General features: G+C 39.3%; 1 protein-coding gene across 3 annotated transcripts; it reads right to left on the bottom strand.

Moving 5' to 3' along the window:
- Window positions 1-13,945: 13,945 nt before the first annotated feature.
- On the bottom strand, window positions 13,946-24,125 carry LOC147860139 (uncharacterized). 3 transcript variants are annotated; one of them, XM_087324901.1, is made up of 12 exons: window positions 24,064-24,125; window positions 23,435-23,898; window positions 22,921-22,997; window positions 21,791-22,817; window positions 20,248-21,644; window positions 19,648-20,098; window positions 17,491-17,599; window positions 17,174-17,286; window positions 15,956-16,134; window positions 14,899-15,863; window positions 14,594-14,821; window positions 13,946-14,483 (listed from the first exon to the last, which is right to left on the bottom strand). In XM_087324901.1, the coding sequence occupies exons 2-12, from the start codon at window positions 23,552-23,554 to the stop codon at window positions 14,413-14,415; spliced, it is 4,737 nt and encodes a 1,578-aa protein (XP_087181027.1). In that variant the 5' UTR covers window positions 23,555-23,898; window positions 24,064-24,125; the 3' UTR covers window positions 13,946-14,412. The 3 variants fall into 3 exon arrangements, with proteins under 3 accessions (XP_087181027.1, XP_087181029.1, XP_087181028.1); XM_087324903.1 differs by having other exon boundaries at window positions 20,248-20,827; window positions 20,918-21,644; window positions 23,435-24,124; XM_087324902.1 differs by having other exon boundaries at window positions 20,248-21,620; window positions 23,435-24,124.
- Window positions 24,126-24,290: the final 165 nt, after the last annotated feature.

Raw genomic sequence — 24,290 nt, forward strand, 5'->3', positions numbered from 1 at the left:
GGCGTCGTTTCTTTTCTTCTTCCAACAATGGTCCATGACGACGTGTGGTGTCGATTTCCATCGGTGTTGGAGTATTTGTCGGAGTTGCATGATATGACTCCCTTGCAAATGGTTTTGCTACGACCAAGGCCTATGTGGGCTCCGACCTGGTCCTTGGCATTTGTAATTGGCATTCCGAACGTCATTCGAAAAGCCGGTTATCATATCGTACCACTCGACTGATTGCCTCTGTGAGCGATTTTGGTTCTTCGAAGAACATCAGAAGTAACTCTTTGACATCATTTCGTAGACCATATCAAAATTTCTCCATGAATGTTTGGTCATCCCAAGGGATATCGGAAGCAAGTAGACAAAAATCTGCAACGTAAGTGGAGGCTGGACGATCACCTTGACATAATCGTCAGATTTTGTTGATTGTCGTCCTTATGCTATCAGTATCTCCAAAATAGGCTTTAAACTCCGTATAAACTCTTCAAAATTATTTAGTAATGGAGATTCACTTTTTTCCAACAATGGAGTGAACCATGCCAAAGTTGAGCCACTCGGTAACGTTCCTACTAGACCCACTCATGATGCATTTGTGGGATATCGGGAAGGATGCATTTGAATGACTAATTGTACCTAATTAAGGAATCCTCTGAACTATGGTCATGTTCCATAGAATTTCATAGGAAGGCTGATCTTGGGCTCTTTATGAATCCCTTGAGTACTTGATCCTTGTTGTTGCAATGCTACAATGGTTGCTTCAAGTTGTTGCACACGTAATGCTAACTCTCCATGTTGTTGTTGCATTTTCTGCTTTTCTAAAGAGATTTGTTGAAGATCCCCCAACAACCGTTGATTTTCTTGTTCCAATACGACAAACCTTTCTTTCAAGCACTGCAACTCCGAGAAAACAGATTGGTATTCTTGAGCGCTAACAATTGTCATAGTATTGGAGGAAGGAAGGATAAGAAGATTAGTGTGAAGGGAATGAGGGATACGAAGCTGAAGGCAATTCGGTTCAAACTTTCATGGATAGTACTAGAGGCAAGGAGAATTAGTACTAAAGGTAGAGGAGAAGAATGAGGATTAGTACTAAGAAGGGAAAGAGTGTGTGAGAACCACGTGAGAGGAGAGAGAGAGAGAGAGAGAGAGAGAGAGAGAGAGAGATAGATAATGATGACAACAAGAAGTATATTATATTATAAGAAGAAAGATACAAGAATAGATAGGAGGCTTAAGACTAGCGTTGAGCTGAATTGGTTCGGAATAATGCCTTTTGCCTTTATTTATAATGTTGTCAAGATTACTCTTGAAGATTCTAGAATGTTCTAGAGTAATCTAGAATATACATGAATTTCCTATAGAAATAATAAATGAAACTAATATTTTTCGTATTACAATTCATGGTTTAATGACAAGGGTTTAGCCCATGTAACACAAGGTAATGGGTTTGAATCCCTTCATAGCTATACCATGCCATATCATGACATCAATAAACCCGGTCTACCATTATCAAACATTGACTTTAGAGATCTCCATAACAACTTTTGTTCTTGTGAAACATTTGATGCATACACACCAACTAACCAAAGAACTTGCCCTTCATAACATATCTCAACGTGGAGTAGAAAAGATTAAGAAGATAAGGGAACGTGAGCTACGTCGACTCGAAGCTATGGTTGGGGTACCTCTTACATGGGGACCACGGGCCACATCCACATGGCAACCCTTTGACCCCCCGCTTCTCTTCGAGAGACTTGGATGGAAATGAAATTAGGCCTAGTATAGAATCATTCTCATTGTAGAACATGTTTTTTATATAGAACATGTTTGTTGTTTTCTTAGAACTATTTAGCTTAAACTCTATTTTATCTTATTTTTATTTTTACTTTCGATGAATGGGTAAATATCCCATTTTTGTTGTACACCATTTGTCTCATGGGCCAATTTTGGCCTTAGAAGACGTTAATATATCTTTCTTTCTTTCTTTCTTTCTTTCTTTCTACCACAATAAATCTTCCAAATTCATCTGAAACAATTACTTTTCGGTGAAATTTATCTCTTATAAACATGACAAACCCAAAATAACCCCCATGAACCTTGTCAGCATAACATAATGTATAACCCTTATAATAACTAATTAAACCAGCATTATGATGATCTTTATGCTTTACTGCACATAAAACATCCCATTGGTCACTTAACACAATCCTCCAAACCTCATGCATTGACTAAATCTAGAACACAATCCCCTCACATTCCATGTGGTGATCTTCATACTTTATATTTTCCTTTTATTCGAGAAATCTCCTTCTCCTTCATTGCTGATGTTTCTACCATATCCTGAAATCAATCCCCTAAGATTGCATATGAATTACTATGGGAATACAAAACTCAAGACCTCGATAGCTCCTCATGTGAACGAGACATTGATTTTCATTTATTCCAAGGAACATACAAATTACCTTTATTATCAAAAGATAATTTCTTTGGATAGTCCTCTTGACAAGCCCATGGTTTATTCCACATGGGATTTATTGGTGTGACCTTCTCCATAGATTCATTATGCCCAACATTCTTATTAGACTTCTTCATCTTTCCAAAAACTATTGACCATTGTCCTTCATCCTCTAGAGCCTTTCCATCCTTCTCATTCACAATTTGTGGTTCCTTTCTTTGCTCTGAAATTGTCAAAGCTTGAATCTGATCATGAGTTGTAGGCTCTTCATGTACCACTTCCACTACATTATTTCTTTTCTTAGGACATTCAGCCATAAAATGCCCCAACACACCACAATGGAAACAATGTCCTACAAATGTACCCCATTTAAGCCGAAAATACATAGGTGGCATACCAAAGCATGCAATCTGTAAACAACTTGGCCTCTTTATAGCAGTATTCCAAAGAATACACATACGATATCGATTTTGAGCATTAGCACTAGGAGGCACCAAGATCATTCCCAACGTTTCCATCACTAACCGTAATATTGGCCAAACCACTGAATATGTGCACCCTACCTCAACCCATACGGGACACTCTTGCTTTAATATATCTTGGTATTCCACTAGTGGCGTCCACAGAACATTATCAACCAAACTTTTCTCATAAAAAACTTACAATTTATTGAGTAATTTCTCTTTATACTCTTGTGATACCAAAACAACCTCATAAAATCCACGATGACCAGCATAAATATCCTAAACACAATCAGCTTGTTAAATCCGACGTAACCATTGTTTGACCCTCCAAAGGAAAGGTGTCTTCCCCGTGAAAAACAATATGAACCCTTTATCACAAAAATTAGCAAATGAGCCCAAAAACACCTTATTGTCTTTTTCTAACTTAGCCACTTCATTGTCAACAAACTCCTCAGCAACTTTCACGTTCTCCCTCATACAATCTTCCATTAATATATTTTCCATGCATCTTAAATGTTCCCAATGACTATCATATTTCTCAATATCATCTTGTCGCATTGCATTAGCATAAGACATGTCATTATTATTATCTCCAATACGTCGTTTTCTTTTACCATCCCCTCTTGGGCTCAATACTGACTCAACCATGCATGCATCTGTTATCGGTTTTTAGGGTTAGGGTTAATGAGAATGATAATGATAGTTATGATAGCATGATTATAATGATGGGTGTGATGATGGAGATAAGCATTGTGGAATTGATGATGACAGGATGAGCATTGAGAAGCATTGTGGGGTGGGGGGTGGTGCCTAGAATGGCTCCATCCCCCTCCCAGGGGGGTTCAACGTTAAGGGGAGGGAAGACAGAGAGGGAGAGAGAGAGATGACAAGAGAGAGATTGAGAGAGAAATGGTTATTCATGTTTCATTCATTCCCCATAAGGGTTTAAATAGTACAAGAGGGGATAGATACATAGGGGTGTAAGCCCCCTCGAGCATTCATACTGGACACTCACTCACACCTCCTCGTATCCATCCACATGCACACACGTGTGCATGTGTTCACATACGTATAGATTCACAATTACATGTATGCCCCCTACACATACACAACAACATCATGATAACATTCGGCCCTCACTCATCACACTTGACTCTTCGTACATCTCGTACGGGGTAACACAATATGGCACGCCCGTGGGAGAATGCCTTGCACGTCGATCCCACATGCCTTGATGATGATATTTCTTCAACCGGGACTTCCATCGATCCTTTCAACGATCGACTCCCTCGATCGGAGTGCTTGACTCGAACATCTTTGTCAATCAGCAAATCTTTCCGCGACACGAACATTCTCGTTCTGTCGGCTTACGAACTTCGTCATGGGTCCAAAATCATGTCGTGTATATGTATGTTCTTCTTTGTATCTTGTGAGTTGTGTGTGGATCGTGTCCATATCTTTTAGGTTGATGAGTTTTTTAAAAATTCTGTCGGTGCCCTTTGATTTTTTAAAATTTAATTATGTACCCTTTTGTCTAATACCCCTCCAATTTTTAGCTTTAATTTAGGTCATATTGTTTTCTTTTTTTCTTTTCTTTTCTTTTTTTTCTTTTTTTTTTTTTTCTTTTTTGCCTTCTTCTCTGCTTCTTACGTCTCTCTCTTGTTGTTGTCTGCATCTTTCTCTTCTTCCCGCCGTTTTGCGATTCGTTAGCTTTCTTCTCTTCATTTTCTCTTCTATCCTCTTCTTTCTCCCGTTTCTAATTCATCTTTCTGTTCCGTTCCTTTCTGTCTTCTTCTTCTTCTACCACCGCCATTGTTGTTGCTTCCTATCCTTCTGCTCTCTGTCATTTCCTGTTTTCTTCTTCCTCTTTCTTCCTCTACCTCTGTTATGTCCTATTTCCTTCATGTGTGCGTCACCTCCATGGTTTGGCAATGTCTTTGTTGTTGTTTTGGCTGTCGTTCATGGTTGTTCCGGTTGTCGCTATTGTCTATTGTCCCGCCATTGGTCTGGCCTTTGTAGCCCACCGATCTGCCCGTTGCCGCTTTGACGCCGCCGTGTCTTCTCATCTGGCCGCTTGTCCGACTGTTGTTTTCCTTTGCCCGGCTGCTCCGGTTGTTGTTCAGCCACTATCCGACCACTCCAACCGTTCCGACTGTTGCTCGGCTGCTCTTCAGCCGTTGTTCGACCATTCCGGCCGCTCCGCTCCGGCTGCTGTCGGTTGGTGGTGACCGTTCCTGATGCCTTTCTCGTTGTCGCCAGCCCTGTCCGGCCAGCCTCTAGTTGCGTGACCGCTCTGTTCAGTCGTCACTATCTGGGCATTCTTCCAGCCTCCGTTTTGGCTGCGGTTCGGCTATGTCTAACCGTTTTTGTCTTCGGCTCTGTTCGGTCCTTCTGGCCGTACGGCCATCACTTTCTTTCGGGCCCTTCAATCGTCTCTATTTGGTTGTACGTTTATTTCTCCGTCCTTCACTGTCTTTGTCAACGAAGCATAATTGCACGAACCACATAGCATTTCATGTTCATATTCGCCTTCATCATGATCATCATCTTCTCCCTCTTCGTTAAGAATGATCTTGGTGAATATGATGATGATGATTGAAATGGTGATAATGAGGAGACACATTTGTGCTTTAACTTGTAAACTGTGGACAATTTTGTCTCTACTTTAACACACATCAGAGGATATATTTGTCTCTGCTTATGACCAAACATGGATTAGAGATGCTTAACACTTCTTTGTCAATTCATCGATTCCTCGTTTTGTGATGAATACATTGTCAATCTTCAATTTCTCACTGACTTGTACATATTGTCAGTTCCTGCACATCATCGCCATCATTTGTCACTTTTCTTGCATCGCCGCGTATCATTCTTGAACTAAGTCTCCAAAGGGGGGTCGCCTTAGTGGTCACCAAAAGGTGTTATCGGTTTTTAGGGTTAGGGTTAATGAGAATGATAATGATAATTATGATAGCATGATTATAATGATGGGTGTGATGATGGAGATAAGCATTGTGGAATTGATGATGACAGGATGAGCATTGAGAAGCATTGCAGGGTGGGGGTTGGTGCCTAGAATGGCTCCACCCCCCTCCCAAGGGGGTTCAACGTTAAGGGGAGGGAAGAGAGAGAGGGAGAGAGAGATGACAAGAGAGAGATTGAGAGAGAAATGGTTATTCATGTTTCATTCATTCCCCATAAGGGGTTAAATAGTACAAGAGGGGGTAGATACATAGGGGTGTAAGCCCCCTCGAGCATTCATACTGGACACTCACTCACACCTCCTCGTATCCATCCACATGCACACACGTGTGCATGTGTTCACATACGTATAGACTCACAATTACATTTATGCCCCCTACACATACACAACAACATCATGATAACATTCGACCCTCGCTCATCACACTTGACTCTTCGTACATCTCGTACGGGGTAACAGCATCCTTTGAAGAATTTGGAGACTAATCCATATTCATGAAAACACTACCATCCATATGACAAGAAATAGGAGAGAGCTCACTTACAATAATTGTGTTGGAGAAGGAATCAAAGCAAGCGATCATGAGATGCATACAACCGAATAGAATTTTTACTCGTAACGTTCTACCAAGACCACCAAATGATACGCATAGATACTCTTTAGAAAGCTCTCTGCACAGGCTTCGAAAAGAGCTAAAGAACAAATGAAACGGACACCGTAGCAAGAAGATACATCAAAATTAGTGTTTGTTTTGTCCTTCTCCAACATCTCCCAACTTTGCGTCTCTCTCTCTCTCTCGTAATTACCTTACCCTAGTGGTAAGTTGTTGACACTACAAGCACTGCATCATGGGTTTGAGACCCAATTTCCTCACTTCTCTATTATATTCTTCATATACTCTTAATTCTCTAGATGCCACTGTGGAATGTAGGGGTTGAACCCATGACCACCTGGTCTCCATTGGGCAACCTTACCAACTGAGCTACATCCACCTGGGCAACTCTCACTCACTCACTCTCTGTTCGAGATGTTCGAGAGGGAGGTTGCAGAAATTGGCCCTTGAAAATTGTGACAAAATCTATCCAGATATCGGGCAATTTCCGCAAAGTACGGAGCCCATGCTACCAGGCGGCGGCCTTACCCCCTAGTTCTTGGCCGACATATGCAATCTTTGTACTATCTGGAGTGGGATAGAGCTCAAAATGAGACTCCCATCGGCCCAGCCACGCGCAGATTGCTTCTTCGGTTCTTTCCTTTTTGTCTCTCATAAATGGCTTAACGACAAACAATGGTTCACCCTGTCACTCATCAGGTCTATTAGTCTCGCGGTGTAGACTAATGACATGTGCCTCGAGAGCACTTTGAGATTGCCGAAGTTCGGTCATCTGTTGAGAGGTGAAACTAAGCTATTGGGTTATTTGCGAAAAATACATCTCAATGGACATTTGTCCAGGAGGATCCCTTGAGTTCCTTCCGCTTGAGCGAATGACATCGGGTCGTTATTTTGAGCCATTAAATGATTATTTCTGGAAAAGAAATAGGATAAGGTCAGAGAGATAGTCATAACATCATGTCGTGATGTAAACATATCATGGGCAAACATTAATCGATATCATGATCTCACGTCAATACCCCTCTAGACGTATGAGATGAGGTTCAAGATCAGGTTACTATGGTAACACAAAGGTGTTTTAAAAACCATGGGGATGTCAATTTAATGTCTTTCCCTTATCTCTATATCTATTTTTTCATGGCGGCTCCCCGAGGCTCAACCATGTATGTTCGCATCATGAATAGTTTATATACGAAAAAAATGTTAACAATAAACTATGTTTCGGTGCCCACATATGTGTTTTAAGTCCTATTACGAGGACCCCGAAGTGCACTTAGACCTCAAGTCTAAACATGTGTTATAGTCATATGTATAACGATGTTGTATGGTCTTGGTCATATTTGAACTCGAGACCTCGAGAACAAATACATTAAACATTTGAGCCAACCAAGTAAGTTGCTCTTCTTGAATGTTTCATGTTTTATGTGTATAAAAGATATGCGAGGCATTTGCCCATATATGTTGTTTTAAAAGGAACATATATGTCAAGAGTCCTTATTTCGCCCTCATTTACTACAACTATGTTGGTACGTTACCTAACCTCAAGTCTCGTCATTACGATGGCATATGCCAAAGTGCAACCTAATGGTCAAGCCAAATGAGCCTTCTTTTCGTAGTAGGCCCACGTGGCCCATGACATGGTCACGTCATTACGAATGCCTCTTGTAAGAATAACCTCCTGGTGGCATCGTATCCATGTAATGAGGGAGGGATGTTGGATACGTGTGTCATAAGAGCGACCTCACATGAAGTGGGTCAAACCCTACGTACTCAACATCATTATGGCTATTGGCGTTTCTTTACGTAACAAAATATCGAAGTCACCAACGGGGATTTCAACAATAAAAAATTGTTGAAAAAAGGGATGGTGACAACACGATTCTCACAAAAATGTGAGGACGGCCACCAAGAACCTTTCCCCGTAAAGGAAAACATTCGATTTAAAATCACGTAATAACTTATATACACATATGTATATTATCACATATATACGATCAACTATGTATACACGTGACCACATATGCCTATATCAAAGAAATCGTTATATTTAATAGCCAAAAATGACGTAATCGAGGCATATACCTCTACGCACACGAGACATCCAAAAATAAGGGTTCAACGTAATACGCAATTGAGGTATTGACCTCTTACACATACGAGACCAAACGCATATCATTTACAACAAAATCGAGGTGTCCTCATACGCAAACGTAACATATGTTCGTGAACGTAATACGTAATTGAAGTATTAACCTCGTACGCATACGACACTCATCACATATTATTTATATGTCAAACGAGGTATTGACCTCGTGCACATATGTAAGCATTTTAGATAACCAATTAAATACCACTACTACATCATTTAATTAATGAAAATAATCTACATATTAACCATACACATGATTAGATGGGAGAAGAAAAAATAGACAAAAAATAACAAGAAAGATTACCGAAGTTCCTTGTTGATCCTTGTCTGCATGAAGGCCAACCGCACAACAATCGTTCACCATCTATCGAGAAGATAAGACCAACAAAAGAAACATTAGTACATAGGCTCTGATACCAAATATTAGAGACATGTACTAAAGTAAGCATTAGATAAGGATAGATCTAGGTAGATAGAAAGAAAGGCGAGAGAGAAAGAAGGGTGTCGATCCACCCGACCACCCCCGAGCGAAGGGATCGAGACGGACTCGAGCCTCGATCGGCATCCCATACCACCGCCGTGGCGTCGAGTCTTACCTGGTGCTAGCGCGCTCACTACAAGAGTTGACCCACCACAAGACAGAGTCTCGACGTAGTCAACAAGATCATGAAATGAGGGTAGTTAGGCCTCTATTTATTGAGGTATCCAGGCCCCCAGCCATGTTCACACTTGGCCTAATGGGTTATCTCAATCCCGAGGATTTAAAAGTAATCATCCCCTTCTTTACACTCTCGTTTAACCCTCACACTTATCCACGTGTATAGAATACTACAGTAAATTCTCACCACAGGATATTATATGGTCATGCCCATAACTCTCACTCTCTCGTAATTACCTTACCGGAGTGGTAAGTTGTTCACACTACAAGCACTGCGTCATGGGTTCGAAACCCAATTTCCTCACCTCTCTATTATATACTTCATATACTCTTAATTCTCTAGATGCCACTGTGGAATGTAGGGGTTGAACCCATGACCACCTAGTCTCCATTGAGCAACCTTACCAATTGAGCTACATCCATCTGGGCTCTCTCTCTCTTTCACTCTGTCCTACACACACCTTCCGTTGCACAGAATCACATTCGATTCTTTACACATGTATATGTGTATATTAGTTATTACGTATGTGATATTACTTGATCGATGATTGTCTTTCGGAGTAAGGATTTTGGTGGTCATCCTCACATTTTTGTGAGAATGGCGTAGTCACCATCCTTTTTCAACAAAAAATGTTTTTGTTGTTATCCCCGTTGGTCACCTCGATTTTGTAATATATAACAATGAAACAAGCATAGCCACAATGATGTTGTGAGCATTAGGGCTTGATCCACTTCATGTGAGGTTGCTCCTATGACACACTCATCCAACATCCCTCCCTCATTAAATGGTTACGATACCACCATGAGATCATCATTACTGAAGGCATTCGTAATGACGTAACCATGTGATGGGCCACGTGGGCCTACTACAAAAAGAGGGCTCTTGTGGCTTGACAATTAGGTTGCACTTTGGGGTATATCATTGTAATGATCAGACTGGAGGTTGGGTAACATACCAACATAGTTTTCTTGTTAACAAGGGGGAAATAAGGTCTCTAGACATATATGTTTTGTTTTAGAAAACATATATGAGTACATGCCTTCGCATATCTCTCATACACATAAATATTAAATATTTAAAAGAAGCAAACCATTTGGTTAGCTCGAGTGTTTAATCTATTTGTTTTCGAGGTCCCGAGTTCAAATATGACCATACAACATTATCGATACATACGACTATAAAACATGTTTGGACTATAGGTCTAAGTGCACTTCAGGGTCCTCGTAATAGGACTTGAGCCGAAATCATATGGGTGGGCACAGAGACATAGTTTATTGTTAACATTTTTTCGTGTATAAACTATTCATGATGCGAGCATACATGGTTGAGCCTTGGGGAGCCACCGTGAAAAAATTGATATAGAGATCAGGGAAAAACATTCATTTGTCACCCCCATGGTTTTTAAAACACCTTTGTGTTACCATAGTAACCTGATCTTGAACCTCATCTCATACGTCTAGAGGGGTATTGACATGAGATCATGATATTGATTCATGTTTGCCCATGACATGTTTACATTGCAGCATTATGTTATGACTATTTGTCTGACCTTATCTTATTTCTTCGCTAGAAATTATCATTCAATGGCTCATAATAACAACCCGATGGCATCCGCCCAAGCAGAAGGAATTCAAGGAAATTGTTGAACGAGCAAGCTCAACGTGGGCCGGATCAGATGAATAAGTCAAGAGCCTGATCGGGTGAAGACCGATCGCCTAGGTCTAGATCGGATGAAAGAGCCGGATCAGAGAACCAGATCCACCCGTGAGCCGCCAAGCCATTAGAGGCCTACACTCCTAGCCTACTAGGTAGTTATATTCCTAGGAGTTAGTGTCAGTGGCTCAGTTATAAGCATTGAAGTACTTGTCAGTACTTCTAACCGTCCTTTTATGGACTTGTATAAAAGTGCTCACTGAGCACATATGTTCGTACAGTGTTATTGTGAAATTGAGTTTTTTGTGTTCTACTCTCCCTGTCATTCCCTCGTACTATGTTCTCTGTCCATTGATTTTCGGTGTTTTTTGTTGTTGTTCAGGAGAGGCGGTTGTGTCTATTCAAGCTTCTGCATCGTAATCTTTATACAAATCTTCCTGGGCCAATCCCCATTGAGTCATATTTTTTACAAATACAAAATTTCCTTAATTCTACTTTGCACGAGTTTTCTGAACTTCGGCAATCTCATAATGCTCTTGAGGCACATGTCATTAGTATACAATGTGATACTAATAGACCAGATGAGCATAAAGGTGAACCATCACTTGTCGTAAAGCCATTTACGAGAGAAAAAAAGGAAAGAATTGAAGAAGCAATCTACACGTGGTTGGGTCGATGGGAGTTTCATTTTGAGTTGTCCCAAGCCAGATAGTACGAAGATTGCATATGTCAGTCGAGAACTAGGGGATAAGGCCACCACCTAGTGGCATAGGCTCCGCACTACGGGAAAATTGCTTGATACTTGGACAGACTTTGTCACAGTTTTCAAGGGTCAATTTTTGCAACCTTCATCTCAAACCGAGGTAGCACAAGCTTTAATAAACCCCTCTAGCCGGAACTTTTCCTCGCTAGAAGATTATGTTCACCATTCTATAACCCAAATCCAAAAATCAGGTCTAGAAGGGAACAATTGGTTGATAGCTTATTTTGTCAATGGCATCCCCAAGTCGGACTATCATCGAATAGAGCATGATAAGGATCCAAAATCCTTTGAAGAGGCTGTTGAAATAGTTCTTTGTTATCAACGAATTTCAAAGGACCATAACAAACCCGAAGCGCCCAGGACTAAGCAGTCGTGATTTTCCGGAAAACACAAGACACCCAACGAATTCATGGATCGCAATTTGTTGATGAGTTATTTTGTTTTTATGGGTTACCAATGATATCGTGAGTGATCGAGACCAAAGTTTACGAGCGACTTTTGGACACAAGTCTTTAAGAAGTTAGAAACTATGTACATTGAGAATAAGCTCTATGGATCATTCTCAATCTGATGGACAAACAGAACGTCGAGTAAATCAAATTATTGAGGACATGCTTCAAGCATAGGTTGGTGCAAAGCCAACAAAATGGGAACGTTATCACCCAATTTTGGAGTTACCGACTAATGTATGGTTTTCAGCCATGAGCCCCGATTGATGTTAATATACATCATGATGAGTTGCGAAGTACACAAAACTTTCTTCGGGATATGCAAGATATGTTGCATATTGCACGGATTAATATAAAAACAGCTCAAGATAGAGCGTGTTTTTATGCCGATCATAATAGGCAACCTCATGTATTCAACCCTGGACAAAAGGAATTTTTACGTGTACCTCACAATTCTAAGACATTGTCTACAGGTAAGTGCACTAAGTTAGCCCCACGGTTTTGTGGACCTTTTACAGTCCTCGAACGCATTGGTTCATCAGTGTATCGTCTCGCTCATCGTGATGGCGTTGAAATCCATCCAGTTTTTCATGTAAGTCATCTAAAAAACTTCTTGGTTCTGGCGACAATACAGTGACAACTAAAACTTTGGTTACCTCTAAAGAATTATCTTCTAAACTACATGTATCAAAAAGAATTCTCAATGTTAAAACGAAAAAATTGCATTCTAAAATAATCTGAGACCATATGTCCCAGAGAGTATTGTATTCTAAAATAATCCAAGTATGTTACAAGCATGACCATATATGCCCCAAGGAGTATTGTATTGTAGTATTCTCGATAAATTGTGAGGGTTAAACGAGACTGTAAAGAAGGGAAATATTACTTTCAATCCTTGGTATTGAGGCAACCTATTAAGGTCGGGTGGACTTGCTTGGGGGCCTTAGGTGTAGCTATAAATATGAGGCCTAGCTACCCTCATTAGAGATCATCAACAACATCAAGACTCTGTCATCGTGGTGATCAACTCTTGAAGCGAGCGCGCCAATACCAAGTACGACTCGATGCCACGGCAGTGGTATGAGACGCCGATCAAGGCTCGAGTCCGTCTCAATCCCTTCGCTCGGGGATGGTCGGTTAGATCGGCACCCTTCTTTCTCTCTCTCCTTTCTTTTCTATCTATCTATTATATCCTTATTATACGCTTACATTAAGATCTAGCTCTAACAAACTACCTACTGAATTCATAGTCAAGAGGCAACCCAACAAATTGAAACATCTTAGTAGCCCAAGGAATAAAAAGCATAACCAAGAGAGTGAAACTGGAATAATTCACTTTAATTTCTCTTTTTTGCACTATGTTGGATCATTTCAACACTTACAAGTTGCAACAATACTGAGGCAAAGAAAACATAACTTCTAGTACAAATAAATAGATATTACTAGATTTCCAAAAGATGTTCACTTTACAAACTCTGTGAACCCTACAGAACTTACTCCAGAAATACAAGACTGCAAAAAAAATAACAGGTCATTTGAGTTCCCTTTGATTTGCAGCAACTTGTCATTTGAATCTGGATTTAGTAACATTAGTTATATCATGCAGATAGATTTCGACAATTTAAAACTCACAGATAGATGCAACCATTATATTATTGAGGCAAAATTAAAAAATTTTGACATACAAAAGGCAACTCAACCCAAACAGAATAAAATGTTTGAGAACGACTAAATTCCTTTTTTCTTTCCACGTTAACACATGAGACTCATAAAAACGTTGTCAAATTTTCAAAACTTGTGCATGCACATGATTCTATTAAAAAAACGAATAGCCAAGAATAAATGACATGATGCACTGCTCTGACAGTGAAAATGAATTATCCCTAACGATTCCATCACTCCCTCCGTAAATACCACTCAGTCCAATGAGCATAATCAATAGATTGGACACGTCCGCATATATATGTACATGTCTCTCAAAAGTAAAGCAAGGATGGAAACACTCCCAGTGCCCTAATTAACTATCATGGTTTCCATTTTTGCTTGTTAAAAGGATAACTGGATATTGCATGCCTGAATAATCACGACAGTGGAATCTTCTCTCAATAATGCTACAGCTGAATAAACTTGTGAATTTTACAATGTAGTCATTTGCAAATATGACTTAAATGCATTGAAGCCAGTCTACTCAATCCACTTCAAATGATTTGTCCTATTCCATTTTGCAAATCACTCCCTACGAATTTGGCCTCCACTTCGATGTTGAGCCTCTGTGTCTTGCCATAACTTGAACCTTCGACTGATTTGCTGCATACATTACAATTTTAGGTTAACACAATGAAAGTTAAACTATGAACACAGAATTTAGGCTGGCAAAAAACAATGACTCTCCTGCATCTATCGTATCTAGTACTCACCTGTTACACTAAGCATTAATCCACCACGCATTCGTGTCCCATGGCCAGTGTACAAAGTATTCCGTGCATCTACATTTGATGCTAAGGATGCAGGAATGCCTATAGCTGGTTGAGGTGACAAAGCCTGATCTCGTGCATTTACACCATAGTTATGACTCGATCTTGGCCGTGATTCATGAGATGAGTGCATTCGATTATGGTGAGCAGCACTCTCAAAGGTTACAGAATCTAGAAAAAAAAATATCGAAAGATAGTCATATTTTCCATATCTAGTACTTTCTTGCGTCTTAAAATTATCAAATTACCTGCAGCAACAGATGAATACTTCTCCTCTCCAAACCTATTCCGGCAATAATCACGGCGATGCCCCCAGTCACCAAATTTTGCATGAGAAATGCGACGATCTTTTTGGAAAGAAGGTGAGGAAGATCGGTGTAATGTCTTTGAACTTCCATATGCAACCAACCGAGGGGGTAAAGGTGGTGGTGATGGAAGGCGTGCATACCGTGTTTGAGAGCCTAGCGATCCATGTTGAAATTGAGCTTGGGTCCTATTATTCATGCCACGCGTAGTAAATGACTGAGAAGTGTGTGCTACCATGAAGTCTGTGGGAGATGAACCATATGCATAATCCTTGTTAAGTCCTTGATCATCCCTTGCACATTGATTCTGCATGGAATAATGATGTGGATAACATTGTTCATAACTATTCTCATCACCAGTTTCCCCAGGCATCTTATGAGCTCCTACTGTTGAAACACTAGTCTGATGTTCCCTCGGATGATTTGAGCCTCCAAAAGATGAGGATCCATACGACAGCATATATGATGATAAAAGAAAAGCACCAGGAGGGGGAGAACCAGGGGGAGGTGGTGGAGGAGACGATGGGGGCGGTGGTGGTGGAGATTCAGGTAATGGTGGAGGTGATGGAGGTGACCAATCTGGAGGTGGTGGCAGAGGTGGAAGTGGTGGTAGTGGTAGAGATGTGTCCTCTGTAAAGGGCAATGATTGATGTCCTTGTCGTATGCAGTCTTGTATGCTTCCCTCAGGAGATGCATCCTCCATCTCTAGTTCTCCTTCTACGTCTTCCAATATGTGTCGGTGTTTCTCTGATGGCAGTGTATATGCCTGTGTAGCCTCTTCTTCTGTGGCATCAGGACAACGATGTATGGAATCTTCACCTGACTTTGCATGACTTGGGGACACTTCTTCCTCCTCATCATCAAACATCCGAGATGTGAGTAATCCAGTCAGACCAAATGTTGCATTGCTGAAATATCCATTTACCAGCATTAATCCTATTTTAAAGCTCAAAAGTAACTTTACTGAAGCAAATTTATCCGGATAAAAATCATTACTAACCTTCCATATTCATCCACATACATTCCTTCCATTTCCCTGATTGGATCATCTACAGCACGTTCAAACCTCTTAAGTGGAACTCCTACCAATTTCTCATCATTGTGTGATTCCAGCTCATTTATAAAGCTCCTCACAACTTCTTCTGGCATAACATTCCGAGATCTCCACAATTTCAATACCTGCAAACACATAATGCACACTCATTATTAGTGATTCACATAATAAACTGAATCATAAATGTGACTAATCTTATTCACATACGAAACTAAATCATACATTTGTCTAACATCGGCTATTTGTTTTTTGCAATCTAAAATTCACAGTTTCCTAAGCAAAAGCGGTCATTAGCATTATGAATGCAGAATCTACACAATATTCTTTCTTTATTTTAATGAGTTATTTGTCTCTATAAACTGATTTACTTTTTAACATAAAAACTCATCCTAGCCCTGCTCATTCATTTAAATTTGACTGGGTAATGTTTCCTATCAAATAATTACCCCACCATTTCCATTAAGGAAATGGTACTGTTTACATACGTACATACATTTTCCATACAGCACCCCTGGTTTGGACCCTGAAAACTTCAGAAAACACAAGTAATTTTATAACTTACTATAACAGATACAAATTTACAGCATTCCAACTCTGTAATTCACATATGTGCTATCTTTACCATTAGTAAATAAAGAAAGACATGGTATACAATATTGATTTATTAAAAGACAATCAATGATATTCATGAAGACTCCTAATGTTTTTTTACCGAAGCTATCTGCAGGTTATGTCTAAGCTTGATGCACACTATAGATTGCATGGTCAATAAAGCACAACCTAATCACAGTCCTAAACCTATCTTGGTTATTTGGAATCATTGAGTAATCAAAAAAACTAGAAAATTTTCATCACTCTTCAAACAGACGAGTTCCAAACCTTTGTGCCACATTAATCTAATATGGAAGATTTTAAGGAAAAGTGCACCACGCACTTCTTTCAGCTTACCCACTTTAAGTACTTCTCACTCTTCACCAGACAAGCAAAACCTTTGCCAAACAATAATCTAATATGGAAGATATTATGGGAAAGTGCAGCACACACTAACACTTTGAGGTTGACATTGTCACAAGATAAGTTTTTGCTCCTGTCTTTACAGCTTACCCAATTAAGGGCTTCTCACTTGCACCTTGTATCAAACTTCTAGGGCAGTTCAAAACTTACTCTCAAGCATTGCCGACGATTGTCCCGACACACATTTCCAGGTGGTGCAGCTGCATGTACTAATCGCGGCAATGCTGCCTGTACAGCTGGTGGATATGCTGCCCCTGTAACGCCTATACAAACATAGACAATGTTAATCTATCCAGACAAAATATAAATTAGAATTGCAATCAAATGAATGAAATGCTATTTAAGGCCTTTGAAACTAAAAACTAATGCAATCAATTGAATGAAATGTAAGGTCTTTGAAACTAAAAACCAAAAACGGATGCAAGGTAAATGAGATCTGATACAGTTTTTGAAAATAAGAAATACACCTGGTGTGCTGGCAGAGAGCTGGGTAATAGAATCAACAAGGAAGAATAAATCAATTCGGCGGTGAAAGTTTGGTTCATTCTCTAACCTTTGCAAAATAATCTCCATAACCTGGTAAGAGTACAGTGCTCACATTTATACAGACATCTACAATTCAAACATCTGAATAATACAGTATATATATGGGGGTTACTTCTCATATGTTTTTGTATTTTTTTGTGAGTCGCTCTGTCCAGCAGCCTTGCTATGATTTAACTTTTGATGTACACCATACAGATACTCATATATACTAGCATGTCATTGCCATAATACAAGACTGCTCCCTAAAACTTTAAACATTACATAAATTGATAGTAAACAAGATTCCAATCATTCTTTCATATTATGAAATATTCTGGTAACGTGCATCTGCATTGACACTCTTTTGTATTCTCATTCCAAAGCTATCCCTTGAGCATAAGTCTGATTTAAGCAACCAATTCACACTTGCAAAGTGGCTTGGCACCAAGTAGAAAGAAATTTGATAGACATACAGAGTGTGCTTGTGCATCTTCGTTGACAACCTTTTTATAATCATGCCTTAAGTTAGCCTGGGAGCATTATTCAGTCATTTAAGCAATCAATTCACACTTGCAAAGCAGCTTGGCACCAAATACAAAGAAAATTGATAAGACATAAAAGAGGGTTATGATGCTGAATCCCTGTTATATTCACAAATCTCAACTTTTGAACAAGTGTGATAATTATTCACAAGACTCCACATGCTCAAAGCATAAAGTAGGTAGAAGACTCTATTAGTAAGTACACATGCAGGGCTTTGTCCTTTATATTATTTATCTTACAACCAGTAACATCATTTATAAACTCGCATGTTAAATCCTAAACATGTATGCTAATTGTTTGCATGAATCTATTTGGATAGACAGAAACCCCCTTGCCCATGTGAAAGTACTTAATAAGTTTATTTATGGCATGTACAAGTGCAAAGATGGAGACTATAATGCATTTAAAGTTGAAAAATAAAAACTATCTGTATTGTAGTCAATCTATGTGTCTAAACTTTTTACAAAGAGTTTACCATAATTAATGAACATGAAGCAAAATTATACAAATAAATAAACACAGCATGAGCACATCATCAGGCTGAACTATCTGCATTGTCGTTTATCTATATATCTAAATTTTTAAAAGGAGTTTACCATCATTAGTAAATATGAGGCAAAATGAAATGAATAAATAAACACAGCATGAGCACATGGTTAGACAACCATTTGTCACCAGGAGGTATATTTTTTGTTTTTTTATGATATTATTTGGCAGCTCCTTTGTCCTTTTACTTGCTCCTCTGAATCTTTTAAAATCGGACAAAACAGCATTACTTGGCCAGTAAGAAACAGCTGAGGTCCAATGATCCCTAGACCTAAGGTGCCAAAACCACGGGTCTCTGGGCCAGAATGTGCTCATCCAGATGTGTATATCAAACTGTAAAGGAGTGCCTTCTAAAGTCATATTAGGTTTGGCCCAATATGTTGCCTAAAAGTTATAAGGGAGTGCATTAAGTGAATAGGGTAAGCTAAGTCATTAAGAAGTGAAACTTGGCTATATGTCCAAGAGTTTTCTTATTTAAACAAACATTTTCATCTGTTGACATTGAAATACATCTTTAGATTTAATGAAGAGTCATTTAGAGTGTTGATTTTTGCAGGTTTAATAGTTGATTTGCTCTTTATCCTAGTAGAAGATGTATTCTAAGTGGAGAGTACATTGGAGTATCTGTACGCAGATTTTACTAGTTGAAATGGACTATTAGTTATGTTTTTAGGGTTTGGGCTCTAGTTTATTGTAAACCCTTCTCTAAATTACCATAAAGAAACACCAAAATGTGAGCCAGTCTTTGTGGCAATCTAGCTTCTCGAACATGAGATTAAGTTGTAGACAGTCCAGAATCCTAAAGATGTGTTTCTTTGTTCATACAAGTTTTTCTGGTGGTAAAATATGAGCTAAATTTAGGTGAATCAATTGATGTTTCATTATCTCAAACAATATATCTCTCTTCAAAGTTAGAATTATACCTCTAATTTTTATTTTATTCTTACTTAATTAAGTATATGAACCATTCATTGTCACAGAAAACAAAAATAAAATCATGATTAGCATACCTGCTCTGCAATTCCAAACTTTGCACAATCAAGTGCGTGACGAGTGGCTCGTGCTATACTCTCTTTAGTTCGTGATAATGACTCAAGTAAGCCTACAAACGTATCTCGAGCTACTGATACTTCAGTATCGCCTCCAAGAATTGCCTCTCTCGAACTTAAATTTTGCCCAGGGCTGGCCCTCACTTCATCACCAGAAATTCCAGGAGTTTCTAATACACTTGCAACTGTAGCTCTGGGTGTATGTACCATCCCCACAGAATCTTGAGCATAGCTAATAGTTCGAGTATGAACAGGAGAATTCAACAAGGAATTGCTGGCAGGGAATGGACTGTGTATATAGTTAGCTGGCAGATTAGCCACCTCTGAAATCTTTGAAATGGTAAAACTTGTTGCTGCTCGTTTTTGTAGAGCCTCTTTGACCTTCTGTTGGGCCTCCTTGGCAGCTTCAACTCTGAAACATGATAAATACTTAAGATAAGGGAATTTCAAAACACCCGACTTATTGGGTATTTACCAGAATATCACTCTATATTATAAAGTGTTATACTGCAAAAGGGTATTCTGGTGTTTTAAACTAGAACGAACCAGAGTTGTACTTACGCCTCTCTCACTTTGTTAGAGTTGGATGACTCTGTCAGCAACTTAGAAGCCCCAATACCCTCAACTCGGCCTCTCACAATTGCACTGGTGCTTTTCATAATCTCTTTTAGGCCTGGTTTGAGCTCCTTTGGAATACCTGAAACCTTAGCATGATTCACTCCTCCCTGTTTAAAATGCTGATCCTGATGCTTTGATGCAATATCAGGAGGCTTAGTTGCAGTATCCTGATGCTGTTCATGGTGATTTCCATGTCTAGCATGTTGCTCTAGATGCCGGTCCTGCTGTTTATCGTATTTGGCACGTTGCTCTAGATGCTTATCTTGTTGTCTGCCATGTTTTCCATGTTGTTCTTCATGTTTTTCCACGTTTTCATGTGACATTATATCAATATGCCCATCAGAATCAGGGATATTTTTTGTTGTTTTAAGCTTGTGTTTCAAATCCAACCTTTCCGTGCCAACTTTTGATACATCTCCTGCCTTATTTTGATTGTCATGCTTTGATTGTTTGGATTTCCCAAATTCGGAAATTTGAATTGACTGCAAAGGCAAGTCATTATCCTTCATATGATTTAAAACCCCTGCACTGGCATTTGATCCGAATTCAAAACCTGCAATGGCGCTTTTATGATCAGAAGATAAGCTGCCTCCAATCTTGTTTATTTCCTTACCTGATTGTGATGCGTCGGCCTTTTGATGACCTGACAGGATAGGTTGCGTGACAGTATCTGAGTTTTGGTTTTTGGTTTGTGGGCTGGGTTCAGTTGGCATTATTGTTTCCTCAACCTTTATTTTGCTACTCTTTCCCACATGAAGGCTGGACTGAGCATCTACTATATCCTGATGTGCCTCCACTTTAACATTAGTGCCAAGTTTATCAATCTCTGCCGCCTCAGCAGCACACGCAGACATTGCTTCAAGAGCACGCTGTCTCCGTTTCAATGGAGGGAGAGCAGCCTCCCCGTGAGCAATACTACTCCTAATTCGATATTTATCTGCTTTTGGAGGTAGAACCGTATCTCTATCAGCAATGAACCTAGATTTGGTAACCTGCTCAACATGATTGGAAAGTGTAACTCCATTGTGATCATCAGAAATGAAATGCACTTCAGTTTTTAACTCAGATTGGTTGGAAGTGTTGCTTTGGATATGGGCCTCACCCCTCTCCACAACAGAAACATGTTTATTCTCATCAACTCTGTGTATCAATTCCCTTGTTAGAAGATTCTCAGGAGTTTTCGCCTTGAGAAGTTCTTGCTGATGCTTAGCTTTGACTGATTTCATATCACATTCATCTGACGTTTTTTGTCGTTTATAAATATTGATTGGAGAGTTTTCCCTGCTTTGATCTAAATCAGTCGCAGTTTGTTCTCTCTGCTTGATTACAGAAACAACATTCTGCTCCGTATTATTCCAAGAAATAATAAAATTAAGTGGAAAAGAAAGCCTCATAGAGCATTTGAAAATAATAATCAATAACTAAACCATGGTATATTAATCAAACATCAAATGTAAAAATACACTGAGTGAACAGGCAACCATACCTGAAACTCTGATTCTGCTTTAATAAGATCTGACGCCCTCTTCCTACATTTATACTCAGTCACTTGTTCAATATGTTCTAGAGGAGGTGAATATGTTGAATTTAATTGCTTGCCAGAGTCAGCACTTGTAACTCCTCGCTCAATCTTCCTCGAAGCTCTTCTTTTTTTCTTAGGCGGTAACGTTTGTTGTAATTCCTCAGCTGCTTTAACATTGTCGGTGTCAACCCCAATATCCTCGTGCATAGAATGATGTAACAATATTTCCACAGTTTGACTTGTATGCCTATTTACAACATCACCACGTGCTCCATGTGAACAGTCCACATGAGCCATATCCACAGACTTTTCGGCATGTTTTCTCTGGAACACATTACGTTTATCATCATCTAATAAAGTATTTTTATTATCCTTGTCTACCCCAACATTGTCACTGCATTCAGCTAAACGATTAGATTTGTTAGAAACTGAAATTGACATTCCATCCCGGATCCATGATTTAGACATGCAGTCAGCTTGAACTTGATCATCTGGCTTAGAGACCTCGTGGCTATAATTAGATTCTCTTCTTGGAGATAAGGTATTACCAGCATTTAAATCTGAATCTTCATCTGATACAATGATTTTTCTTCGTTTTTTCTGAATTTCATGAGCAATGTTGTTTCGAACTCCAACTGATTTCTCAGTTCCAGCTATAGAACCATTCTCAAGGTTATCAATCTGATGGTTCTGTAACTTTTTAGGTGATATATTTAAGGTACCGCCTCTTTTGCATTCCGCCCTAGCTGATGCACTATCGGCCTCACATTTGTTTCTGTCTATGATTTCAAAGTCTGTATTCGTCTCTTCCCCTGTTTCTTCTGGAGAATCATCACTAGTAAAAGAAGTTAATCCTTCATCTGCGACACAAATTTCTTTGACAGCTCGAGCAAAATCTGACACTGAGCTCTTTTTTCCTTTGATTTTTGCAAGAAGACTTTTCTTTGCTTCTAGGGTAAAACTCTTCACATATGCTGGTTGAACAAATCCTCTGAAAGGAGTATGAGAATGGATATTAATTATTCCCAATTGGCACAAATCTATAGATGCAACAATTACAAAAGGAAAGAAAGACAAATGGCAATATGGCTCACATTTGCTGAGTTCCGAAAAAATGAACAAATAATTTCCTGAGATCCTTGGAGAAGCCAAACTCTTCTGGTTCACTAATCTGCATGCAAAATTTAAAAAATATTCACACAATGCAATTGTTAGAAGGTTACGCTGCATACACATATCTATGGAGAACATTTTTTTTATTAGAACTCTGCGTAGGTAGTGACTCTTCCAGCCTTATTTTTTCTTGACTCCATTAATTATTAATTACTTGTAAATTGATAGTAAATTGATAGTTATTGTTAGGATTTCTAATCATGGCACTGCCACTAGTTTTTCTTTAGTACAACAAAATTAGATATAGATCAAATGACATACCCTTGCAAAGAAATTATAGATAGATAGACATATCATAAATCAAATAAACTACCATGGAAAAGCATTTAATCATTGATGAAATGAACTACCTTGTCAAAGAAATTAGATATACAGACGATATATCAAATTACCAAACTTGGCAAAGCAATTAGACATATAGACCAGATGACTTACCTTGGCCGGCCACCATGGGTGCCCTTTGACTTTGGCAAGGACTAGATCCCCTCTGTTCCAATCAAGCTTTGACGGCTCGGTGACAGCAACCTTACAGCCTTTCTTCCTTCCCGGAGCCATGAACCCAGCGGCGTATTGAGTTCCAAAATCACCATGAAACCCTAATACCGCCTACCATTCTAAAGAAACATCTGACGAAATGATCTTCCTCTATTGTGTTTCTATCTTAAACAATCTAATTTATCAAGCTCCCAAATCACCACTAGACCCTAATACTGCCCACTGATCGCAAAGAGGACTATGGTAGTCTGCTTCATTTGTGGTTCAAAACAATCCAACGTCTGGATCCTGAAAGTGCCTAAAGCTTTCTCAGGTTGAGAAAAAAGAATAAGATTAGATTGCCTTCCTGGACAAGAATCCTGCGAATTTTCTTGTTCCGTGAGTCGTTGCCAAGTCCATGAGACCTAATTTGATAAAAAGAAAACAGAAAAAACGCTAGTGGGTTTCCAAGGGAAAGCAGAAATAAATAAATAAATAAATAATTTCTGCTGTCCAAGAAAGAGTATAAGTCTTCTGAATGCAAAACCAATAAAGACAGAGGAAAGGTTAGGGAAAATGAAGGGAATCACCTGAATTCTGGATGATCTGTTTGTTAAAGAGAAGCTTCAAAGGTTGGGTTAGAGAAAGAAAATGAAAGAGAAGAAGGGAGGCGATTCTCTGTCTCTGACTGTGTATGTAGGGCAGCTTGGAGGGCCACTGACGTCCGCCGTCAGTTATCTCAAACGTCTGATTGTTTTCTTCCCCTGCCTGGTCCCTCCCTGGATTCAAAAAGGAAAGAGAGAGCTAAGGCTCAAAA

Source organism: Azolla caroliniana, unplaced genomic scaffold (assembly GCF_043228905.1).
Source record: "Azolla caroliniana isolate FFs.n. ecotype wild unplaced genomic scaffold, voAzoCaro1.0.p SCAF_9, whole genome shotgun sequence".
In the NCBI taxonomy this organism is placed as follows: domain Eukaryota; kingdom Viridiplantae; phylum Streptophyta; class Polypodiopsida; order Salviniales; family Salviniaceae; genus Azolla; species Azolla caroliniana.

Coding starts and splice junctions, on each gene's coding strand:
- LOC147860139 (XM_087324901.1), bottom strand. CDS start 23,554: ATGGCTCCGGGAAGGAAGAAAGGCTGTAAGGTTGCTGTCACCGAGCCG. Junction 20,099..20,247: donor TCTAACAAAGTGAGAGAGGC/GTAAGTACAACT, acceptor ATCATGTTTCAG/AGTTGAAGCTGCCAAGGAGG. Junction 16,135..17,173: donor ATCGTCGGCAATGCTTGAGA/GTAAGTTTTGAA, acceptor ATGTGTTTGCAG/GTATTGAAATTGTGGAGATC.